Genomic DNA, 11,342 nt, shown 5'->3' on the forward strand with positions numbered 1-11,342 from the left:
CTTTGGGTTAAGTTGTCGCAAACGGGTTTTTCTTGTGAATTTGGTCTTAAATTTTTATTTCTAGTGGCATTAAAAAGTCCTAAAAAGTCTTGAATTTAACTTGCCTTATTCTGTAGGAACCCTGTAAAATGTCTGCAATAGTTCACATTTGTGATGGTAGGACAGAGAAGTTTGTCCCGACATGTAGGTAGCTTCCAGTGGTTGTTATGGAGACTTGACCAGCCTTTTTAGCCCAGTTTCTTTTATTTAACGCATTTTAAGTAGGAACATCAAAATGTGCCATTTCTCCTTTTTCTGTTTTGAATACTAATTGTAACGTTCCTCTGTGTCTCAGATTAAAAACTTAAGGAATATGATTATTGATTAAAGGTTTATTATTAGTCTGATCATCCTACAAACGTGTTTGAAAGTTTGAAATACAAAAATGCTTCAGTAACATTAAATAAATATAATTAGTTGGAGGTACCAATAAGTTTGTTAATTTTATTTTTACTTCCTAAAAATCTCTCTTTTGGAAAGATGGCTAACTCTCTTATCCTGTTCCTCCTTTTTGTCCCTCCATTTCCTAATTTTCCAGAGAGATCCAGATTACTTTAAGATATGGCTGGAGATTTTTATCAGCTCCTATGAACAATGTCTGGATGTGGATTTCGAAAAGCCCCTCTCAAGGTAAGCGCTGGCAAACCTACCCATTTAATCTGTTTAAGTGAACAAAGAATCAATAAGTTGTTTTTTTAAGCCCCAGGACTGAATTAGACATTTGTAATTAAAGCTTAAATATACACTAGCCATAGCAGAGACAGGGCTGTTAGGTTTAGTTGCAGGTATGATCTGATTCTTGACATCTTGGCTGGCTGTGCTACCAGTTGGGATCACATGAGTATCAGGTGACGGTCGTTTAGCTGAGGCATGTGAGGCAGTGGAGTCACTCCTTTCCCCGCTAATTTAAACTCCCAGCAGCAGACTGTCTTTCTCCATTGTCAGCTTCCTAATGTCTTTTTCCAGACCGGAGGAGGTTCCACCCGTTCTGACGCTGCTACCCGACAACATCCTGCAGGTTTTACGCCACCAGCTGCTGCAGTGCGTCCAGAAAGCTTCAGACGGCCTAGAGCCCGAGCAGCAAAACCTGGCTCTGCTGCTGCTGAAGTTCCTCATTATTATCTGCAGGTTTGCAGTAGTAGTCATCCCATTTTACCTCTTTTCTTTTTATTTCTCTCAGTTTCTGTTTCAACAATAAATTTTTATTCTATTGAGGATGTAAAATAACACTTCATTGTTGTGAAATGGCAGAAAAAAACAATATACACACATCACATCCACACGTTGAGGCATTGTGGTGGCAGCATCATGCTGTGGAGGTATATTTCTTATTAGGGAAATTAATGTAGCTAAATGCTAATAACTGCTAAAGGTTTGTTGTGCTAAAGGTATGGTCACATGCCACACCTTTCAGTTTTTTTTGATATTTGCACTTTTTATTGAAAATATTTTTTTCCCATACAAGTATACATCCCGATTTTACAGGTATTTTTTTGTTGTTTTTTTTTCCTTTCCAAGCACAACATCCAACAGATATTGTTCTGCAAATGTATTGAACTGTAAGCAAACTATTTACAGTCTGTAACTCTATTAGGGTACCCAAACCCACACTATTAACCAACAAAGTCTGATCTCCATGGTGAAATAAAACCTCGCCATTTTTCCCAATAGTTTTTACATTTTCCAGGTTCAAATCTGATGGAAAAAGTCAGCCTTTCCATAATATAGATATTTTGAATTATTTCACACTTTTCAGTTGTATTTGAAAAATACCTTTTATTACTTTTCTTCCACTTCAAAACGCTGCACTATTTTGTTCTGTCCCAGTAAAACACATTTGATCCTGTGACGGATTGTTTATTTTGGCTAAAAGAAAGCAAACGGACGCATTGTTCTTTCTCAAAGGAACTTGTCCAATGTTGAGGAGATTGGCACATGCTCTTACATCAATCACATCATCACCATGACGACACTCTACATCCAGCAGGTTTGACCCTCTCTTGTATAATGGCGGTATTGTGACACCTAAAAGCAGGTGTAATAGGATCCTGTTGCTTCACAGCTGAAGAGCAGGACCAAGGAGAAGGAGATGATGGACCACAGTCAGGCGGAGGACTTTGTTCGTCACTCGCTGGCGTTTTGCGAGAGCCTCTATGACCCATACCGCAACTGGAGACATCGAACAAGCAGGTAACAACTCAGCCTTTCTGAGCTATAACTAAAAAAAAAAATCCAATTAGTGACAAACTACAGCAATATTTCCCCTGCTTTCATGAAATCTAGATTGTATTCTAACAGCTGCCTGATTATAGAAAGCCTTTGAACTAATCAACCCTGAGCTTTTATGTTCATCTTTCATAAATTTACAAGATAAGAACAGCTGCTGATAAAAAAAAATAAAGCTTCAGTCTGCTTTGTTTTTCTCATAATTAATTAAAAATGCAAAAAATACAATGATTCAATTCATACAACCTATTCGGTCTTTGAATGGTAAAAACTTCCGACAGAAATTAAAGTTTTGGAGTGGCCTAGTCAAAGTCTAAACTTGTTTCTAATTGAGGTTCCATGGCATGACTATAAACTGAGTGCGAAACCTGAGAAACTTTCAAATTTGCCTCAATTAAAGACCTAATCAGAACAGCAGGCCATAATTTATCCTCTATGTAAGGTCCTCCTGTCAGTTATCAAAAATGGCATCTGGCATCACTTAGGCTGTAGATAGGGAGATGTTTAGATATTTTTATCTGGGTCTAATTAATAAAATTATACTTTTAGATCTTCTTTTTGTATATATTAAGGTTTTTATTGTGTCGGACTATGGTTTCGTTTATGTCATAATTAGTTTTTTTTTTTCCTGAAAACATTAAAAGGGAAAAAGAGAAAGATGTTGTAAGTGGGAAAATGATTAAAACACCATTTATGTGATCCCCTGAAGTATTTCTGACTAATATAGAATATCAAGATTATTTAATTGGGCTCTAAATAGTTACATCAGAAATTAAATGTATTTTTTTGGGCAAATAGATGTAGGTGTCATTAGCGTATAATGATGAATATTTTTTCTCTCCCATTTTTTATCTCCTCAGGGAGCAGCTGGGTGCCGTAGAGAGGGGGAGGCAGAAGTATAAGGCCGCTCCGCTCACTGTTGAATTTGTTCCCTTCTTTTACCGTAAGTCTTTATGTTAATGCTTTCGTTTTCTGTGGCTTTCCCTTATTTGACTCAAGTTAAGCTATGCGAAAATCGCACACTCCTCCACGTTCCTCCATGGATCCCGTTGAATCCGCTCTCTGTGCTTCTGGCCTGTTTGCCAGCCGCTGAGATGAGCTGATAGTGAATAGTGCCTGTCAAGACACTTCAGTGATGCTGGCGGCCATGTTAAACAAAGACTCCCTTCTGTCCTGTGTCGTATGCGGGGCTGCCGTGGTTATGCGCTAAAGATAACGCTCACGGCCCGACCAACTGGAATGCTTTCTGTTTTATGTTTGTTTTGTCGGAGCACCCTGTAATGACTTCTGCTTGGCAACTAGTTAAGGTTGCATGTAACTGAGAAGTTAAAGGAAGTAGACGTCCCGGAGCCACAATGTCAGATTTCATTCCCTAGTTGGATGTGTTGACAGGTGAGTTAATAGATGACTAGAGCCACCGTGACCCTGGGGTTAATGGCAGGACTGCGTGCGTATTTGTGCCCTCGGTATGATAATGGAGGTCCCCTCCTTTCTGGGTTACAAATTCCATTGATCGTTCATGCATAAATGTGTGTCACATAAACACGTTTGTTTGGAGAAAAACACGGGAACTTGAACAGTTTACTGTATTTGCATAACTTGGATCATGTTTAAAGGTCAAATGAAAGCGCCTATGTGTTGATGCGTTTGTTTTTTTTGTTTGTTTTTGTGGTAGAGTGCTTCCAGGAGAGCGAGCATCTGAAGGAGAGCCTGAAATGCTGCCTTCTGCACCTGTTTGGAGCCATAGTAGCAGGGGATCAGGTGAGCCTCTTGTTGGCCCCAGAGGTCAGAGGGAGCTTAGGCTGACAGGCTGTAAACATAATCCTTTTTAACTGCTGTGGTCTGTTAGAGGCAAACATTAGCTCAGTGTTTAACTAGATATATCATTTCTAGAAAGTGGATTTTACATTATAGAACAACATGAACTAGGTTATATTATTGCATTTTAGTCCAAGTTTAGAAGTTTAAATTTGGTTCAGTCACTCAAGTTGCCACAGTATTATAAAGCCAAGTGTAACATATATGTATTAATTCTGTAAATGTCTTTCCATCCAGAGGAACGCTCTGCTCGCCATCTCTCCAGCCACCATGGAGGTGCTGATGCGGGTGCTGGCCGACAGCTACATGGGAAGCTGCTCGTCAGAGGAGGCAGAGGACTGGGAGAGCGAGGCCATCAGCCGGATGGCGCTGCTAACTTTGGGGTGTCTCAGGGAGGTGGTGCAGTGCCTCCTGGCCTCCAGCTCCGACCAGCGGCAGGTGGAAATCCCATCCGTCCTGGAAAACTACTTCAAGCTGCTCAACTCAGACCCGGCGGCCGTGGTGGCAGCGAAGCAGCAGCCAGCCAAGGGGAGGGTTCCCACGCTGGGCCGGCACTGGGAGATCCGATTTGTGGCACTGCAAGTGCACATGCTAGGTAGCGGCTTTATTCACAAGTAAATGATTAAATAATGAGCATTTTCCCTGCTTCTGTGTACTTATCTCTCTCTTTTTTTCTGAATCTCAGACACTATCAGGGACATGTTCCTGTGTTCAGACAGGCCGGTTCTACAAGCCATCTTCCTCAACAGTAACTGCTTTGAGCATCTGATACGACTGCTGCAGAACAGCAAGGTAAAACCAGGAGATGCAGTCCAGTTTGCTCAGTTATTCTAAATATATTCTGATGTATTTATTCTAAATAAAAAGGAAAAGATAATTTAAAAGCAAGAATCACCTCAACATCTTGTTGTATTTTAGATTTAATGGTAATCCTCAATAATCTTGATTTATGTTGATTTAAAGCTGTTTTTGCTATTATCCCTTAAAGGCATTTTCTTTTAACGTTGTTGTAGATCTGTTCAGATGAAAATAGAATCTGCTTTTTTATTTTTCTGGGTCTGATCTGGCTTTTTTTTTTTTTTACAATTCTACGATTTAGTTTTGCAGGAAGCATTTTGCAGCACCATGCATGTTTATTTTCTCACCACAAGGCTGGATCACTGACACCCTGCCGAAGTCCACTGCTTCTAACCTCTCACCTTCTCCTCCAGTCACCTTTTTTCTCCCCCTGCCCCACCCTGTGACTCTTTCCGTCTTCTTTTACTCCCCCCCCCCCCCCGTCCCACACATTTAAGTTGACGTGTCGCCTGTTGTGTGTCAGCTGGTTAACGCTAGGTGCACGGCGGCAGACAAGGACCAGAAAGATATAACCAACAACAGGTTACAAACAGGAGAGAGGGAGATTCAGGTACCGCCGAGAAAGTCCCCCCCCTCCCCCTCCACCTACCTGCCGTTATCCTCATCTGCTGCTGCCAAATCCCACCTCCTTTCACCTCAACTCGAGCAAACGCCACTCCACAGCAAGATCATTTACCTGTCATGCTTTACAAAGATAATGCGGACTTTTATGCTTCTTCTGTTTTAAAAGCGATGGATGATCCTGTTTCTGCAATGTTTGCCACCTTAAAGCTGATTTCCTGCAGAAACAGAACACAGAGGCTGATGCTCCAACTTGTTCGTACTTAGTCCCTCAGATGAGCCTGTTTGGCTCATCTGAGGGACTTAAATGAAAAGCTGAAGCCGTAAAAAGAGAAATAAGAATCTCATCTCTTGGTATCTTGCTGTGGAATGACTTACCCTCATCACATCTACCATTTATCTGTCTCCTCACACATATCTGCCCTCTTTGCCCCCCCCCCACTTCCATATTGTGTTCTGTACACTGTGGGTTCTCCAAGAGTTCTGTCTATGGGCTTGTGTGCACTTACTCCCTCCCTCCCCGGGGGTTTTAGTGGTTGGAGGTGATCAGGTCTGCGCAGTGATGTGAACTCTGTGTTTGACTTCTCTGCCACCCTCCCTCCTCCAGCTGGTCCGACTCTCACTCTCCCTGTAGAGCCAGCAGCTGATGGTAGATTTTAAGGCGGGCGGAGCTGGATGAGGGACGCGTTGGCATCCTGGTTTGGCTTGGGCTGCATGCTGAGTGTGAAGGTGTTTCAGTGTGGGGATGTACTTTTTCCTCGTGGTTAGCTTCCTGCTCCAGTCACATCTCTGTGTGTGTGTTTTTTTTCTTTGCCCGGAGCAGAAAGACATCATTTATCATATTATTAGGAGGAGTTTTGAAGCTGATTCCTTTTGCAGTGACAAATGGCGGTTAAAAAACTTTACAAATGATTTTACTCACATCCACTGACTGAATCAAACTCAAAGGCATCTCCTTAATTTTATATTAGGTTCTTTAATAAGTGGATCATTTTAATTTGGTGCTTTTGATCCTCTGCATGCTTATTATCCATTCATAAAATCTCATTGCAATAAAAAGAAATGGATCTCCACCTGCTACTGGGGAATGACTAATATGTTTGCTTTGTTTCCAGGTGATTCAAGGACGCCTTGACTCGTTGGCCGTAGCCACCATCAAAGCCCTGACGACTGTTATGCATAAATCACCAGCTGCTAAGGTTGCTCTCTAGCTTAGAATATTTTCTGCACTCTCTGTGTTTATTACCACCCCGCAGCATGATGCTGCCACAGCATAAATACGTGCAATATGACAGATATGAAGGAATTGAAAAAATTCACTTCCCTTGCAAAAAAAAAAAATTAACATATTAATAATGTATTTATTTAGATATTTATCATCTACAAACAGGATTACACTAAATTAGCAGCTTGCAAGGCTTTAACATACCATGATGATCTAAAGCCCTTGTCACACCTTGATTACACCTTATTTAGCCAGCGTATTCCCGACGTCCAAGAATCTTCTAAAAACACTGGCATACGCTGAACTTTTTATGTATTTTTTCAATTTTAGGCGTATACATATATAATTATAACAAGCCTAACTTATGGATAACGCACAGCAGCGCAATGTCCATGAAATATCACAAGCCAGTGTCCTGACGGGTGCAGCAATGCGCCCGGACGCGCCCAGCCTGCATGAAAATATTAAGGGTATTAACCTAGCTGCTGTTTACCTCTCGCCAAAAAAACAAAAAAAGAATACATAAATAAATAAGAAAAGAAACATCAGAGGTTTGTAGTCGCAGCAGATTCAGCGTCATGTCTGCTAGGATGTTTGTTGGCCGTGAACGCAGTGAGGATCCATAACGCTCACCCTATGGTGGGGATGAAGTCTGGAGGAGAACTGACAGTTTCCTCCTGTGAACTAGCCTGACGTAGTCCGACTCAATTCTAGTCAGAATATGAGTCTGATACTGCTCCATAGAGCTGTGATTATGGGCCGTGTTTTGAACGGACCAGGAAAAAAATGCCTCTGCACTCAATTGGATAGACCTACAACCAATAAGAGCAACGGAGTGCGTGACGTATGTTAAGCGACGCATAGTTGTTGTCAACAAAAATCAAAGCGTGCAGTTGCACGCCTAGAATAAGAAGATGAGCCTTGATCGCGTTTCTCTTCTCCTCTTTTAAAATTAATTTGCTGTCGATATCTTCTAGAACAGACCTAATAGCAGAATCTACTCACCTCATCTCTCCAGCGGCAGCCATTGTTGTTGTCACCCAAGCGCGCTTTGGTCACGTGGTCGATTACGTTACTCTTGATCATCTGTCCATCATCGTATAAAGCCCGCCCTGACAATTTGATTGAATCGCCAGAGGGTGTGCGATCATACTCGCGCTACTATGGAGCAGAGCCAGACCGAACTTCCCGACCTCAAAAGTTGTGGGCGGGACTAAGTTCGGAATGGCACCCAGGCTACCTGTGAACCCCCTTTCATACCAAAACGCTACCAATACGCCATTAAACGGTAGCTGTAAGTTAGAAACAGCTACGTCTGGAACCACTCAAACACGTTGATATGCATTGGAGATAAGTTCTTGATAAGCTAAGCTTAAGTTACTCATAGGTTTTGGAAAAACTATATGCCACTACTTACGAGTAACTTAAACTTAACGTATGTCAACAATCAGATAACTTACCTGTAACTTATAGCCTACAAATGAGCATACGCTGGCATACTTTGGGACGTACTTGCCGTATGTCGACATGTGCTTCACCGTGCGCATAACTTATGCAAAACTGACCCATAACTTATCCAACGTATGCTACCGTTTTTGCCTGATTTTTCGTACGTCTTGCATACGCTGGCTAAATTGTCACGGTGTGACAGGGTCTTAAAACACGTAATGCATCACAGAAATGGTTAAACAGAAACAAAATCAACCTCTGAAAAGCATCTCAGTCCCTGGATCTAAACTCGGTAGCAATCTGTGCTCTAAACCCCTCTCTATGTTTTTAAAGCTTGTGAAACATTAAAGGTGAAAACTAATTTTTTTGTTTTTTTATTTAAAACATTTCTGTGTGAGATTTTACATAAAGATGTTTTCGGTTCAGTTTGTAAACATCTTTAGAGGTGGCAATAAATGTGGAAGGTGCTGTAGTTGTGTATCATTGGTTGTTTGGTCTGATTGATCATTGGTTGCTCCGTTTCTGCCATAGGAGGTTTTCAAAGAGAGGATTGGCTACAATCACCTGTACGAAGTTCTGATCTCACTGGGTCAGCCGTCCAGACATCTGCTCAAGGAGCTGATGAACATGGTGAGTTTGCTCCTTCCTTTTCTGCGTCGTTTCTCCGAAGTCTCCATCTTATTTCTCTTTGTTTGCTCCGCAGTCAGTGGAGGGGGAGCACACCTCTGTGGGCCTCCTTGGAATCAGCAACGTGGAGCCGTTGCTGCTTCTAGTCCAGTGGCTCCCAGAGCTGGAGTCACCCGAGCTGCAGCTCTTCACGGCCGACTGGCTGCGCCGCCTCAGCTGCCTCAACCGCCAGACCCGCGCCACTTGCGTCAACGCGGCCATGGTGGTGCGAGCTTTAGCTGCCCTGGAACACCACGAACGCCTGCACAGAGCGTGTGCCGAAAGCCTGTTCGGATTACTAGGCTCGCTGGGCTCGCAGTCTCTGAGCGGCCGGGAACTGCTGGGACTCCTGCGCCTCCTGAGGACTACGGAGTCCAGCCAAGCTCATCCGTATGTAGGTCCAGCCCTGAGGGCCCTCCTGACCATGGTTCGCAAGCAGGGACTTGAGAACGCCATGCAGTACTTTGATCTGTCGCCCAGCATGGCGGGGATTGTTGTCCCCACCGTGCAGCGATGGCCGGGTTCTGCCTTCAGCTTCCACGCCTGGTTGTCTCTGGATCAGGACCAGCTTGGTCCACTCAGCAAGGACAAAAGGAAGCAGCTCTATAGGTCAGTGCTGATTTCAATGCTGACGATGAAGTCATTTGGCTCCGCTTTATCTAAAGAAAAAGAAAAATCACCCTTTAGCTTTTTAAATCTTCAATTTTTCCTTTTATTCTGTCTGTGTAGCTTTTTCACCCCTGGAGGAACAGGGTTTGAGGCCTTTATCAGTGCTGCTGGAGCGCTGGTGGTGGCTGTCTGCACAAAGAAGGAGTATGTCACAGTAATGCTGCCAGACTACTGTTTCTGTGACTCCCTCTGGGTACGTCTGATCAAAATGTGTTTGTTCACCATACTGGGGAGTTAATGTTTCAGGTAGAGCAGTCCGATATGATCCAATAAAGGCGCTTTGATTTCCGTTTCCCAGCACAGCATCGGCGTGGTGCACGTTCCTGGAAAGAGGCCGTTCGGACAGAGCCTCGTCTACATTTACGTGGATGGGCAGCAGAAACTGTCCGCCCCCCTCAAGTACCCCATCATGACGGAGGTAAGATGATATCTGCTAGCGATTTTTACCTGGTGATGTTCTTTTTATGCTTTCTTGATAATTAATTTTTTTTTCCATCTGCAGCCGTTTATTTCCTGCTGCATAGGCTCTGCAGGCCAACGCACCACCACTCCCCCTCCCTCGCAAATCCCCGACCCGCCCTTCTCCTCCGCCTCCACACCCACAGCTCGATCCTCACTGGGCGGTATCCTGTCGCCGCAGACCTGGGGGGGGCTGCTGGGGGGGAAGCCTGAGTCCGTCACCAAGCTGATCTCAGCTGGGACTCAGGACAGCGAGTGGGGAAGTCCGACGTCCCTGCAGGGCCAGCTAGGAAGCGTCATGGTGTTTCATGAGCCGCTTCAACCCAGTCACATAAAAGCCATCTGTAGCGCTGGTAAGCAGATAAGGATGACTGGAGACTGTGTCCTCCCTTTCTTTTAAGTCTTTTCTTATTTCTTCTTTCATGCTGCACTTTTCCATCAATCTTTCTTGACTCCTGACTTTCTTTTTCCTTTGTCTTACATATATTCCTTTTTTTCCATTCCTGTGTCGCTTCTTTGTTTCTATGTCGTTCTTTTCTTCTTTGTCATCCTTCCTACTCTTCATGATGAACTTTCGCCCAAATCCTTCTTTGTTTTTCTTTCTCATGTCCTTCAGTCCCTTTTCCCTTCTTCTAGTGGTGCATTGGATCACAAAAATCACAGTTTGGATTTTATCATGGTTTTGAGTTACGGATCGGATCACCACAAAAAAAAAATGACAACTATAACTTTGCTCTCCGTTAGATTTGTTTAACACTTATTTAAACATCTTTGCTGACTAACAAAAAAAAAATCTTAAAAAAGATCTTATATGAACTAATAAAATTCTTATTAAATTAAATTAAAGTGCAATAAAATGCATGAAACCTTCTTTAAATCGCTTTAAACAGGTCATCGTATACGTAGCTTTCCGTTGCTCTGGAGGTCCACCCGCATGTGGACAGCGCAACAGAAACTAAAAGTTCAGCAACACGTTTTGTTTTTTTCCTGCTCTTACAGACGAGGAACACATTTGTCGCTAAAGTGGGTGTGCGAGGGATTTACATACCGTGACTGTAGCACATATTGTTATATGTTTAAAGCTTTTGTTTTGCACAACGAAGTATGATCTCATGTCTGCAGCTATAAAAACTCCAGTAGCGTTTGCTATAGCTAAACCTCGGATGACGTTGCTTCAAATGGGTTACCATGCTAGATGTAGTTCCACTCTCATATGGCTTTCTTGTGCCACAATGGCTACACATTTTCATTGTTTTGTCCACCACCCTTCCTCTAACATCATTGTATTTGACAGGGAAGACAAAATGCTCCCATACATTCGACTTAAAGGGGAACACCAGTTTTTTTTTTTACATTGGGCCCTTGATTTTAC

General features: G+C 42.9%; 1 protein-coding gene across 1 annotated transcript in view; it reads left to right on the forward strand.

Moving 5' to 3' along the window:
* The window catches only part of nbeal1 (neurobeachin like 1), a 41,207-nt gene that overhangs the window by 9,437 nt on the left and 20,428 nt on the right, over positions 1-11,342 (forward strand). The window contains exons 3-16 of the mRNA XM_015378692.1: positions 578-669; positions 1,006-1,167; positions 1,945-2,026; positions 2,102-2,229; positions 3,126-3,208; positions 3,941-4,026; positions 4,321-4,678; positions 4,769-4,875; positions 6,618-6,701; positions 8,708-8,806; positions 8,880-9,451; positions 9,572-9,704; positions 9,810-9,929; positions 10,014-10,323. Of these exons, the coding sequence (XP_015234178.1) occupies positions 578-669; positions 1,006-1,167; positions 1,945-2,026; positions 2,102-2,229; positions 3,126-3,208; positions 3,941-4,026; positions 4,321-4,678; positions 4,769-4,875; positions 6,618-6,701; positions 8,708-8,806; positions 8,880-9,451; positions 9,572-9,704; positions 9,810-9,929; positions 10,014-10,323 (2,416 nt within the window). The remainder of the gene's footprint in view (positions 1-577; positions 670-1,005; positions 1,168-1,944; positions 2,027-2,101; positions 2,230-3,125; positions 3,209-3,940; positions 4,027-4,320; positions 4,679-4,768; positions 4,876-6,617; positions 6,702-8,707; positions 8,807-8,879; positions 9,452-9,571; positions 9,705-9,809; positions 9,930-10,013; positions 10,324-11,342) is intronic.

Source organism: Cyprinodon variegatus, unplaced genomic scaffold, assembly GCF_000732505.1.
Source record: "Cyprinodon variegatus isolate N-32 unplaced genomic scaffold, C_variegatus-1.0 Scaffold9, whole genome shotgun sequence".
In the NCBI taxonomy this organism is placed as follows: domain Eukaryota; kingdom Metazoa; phylum Chordata; class Actinopteri; order Cyprinodontiformes; family Cyprinodontidae; genus Cyprinodon; species Cyprinodon variegatus.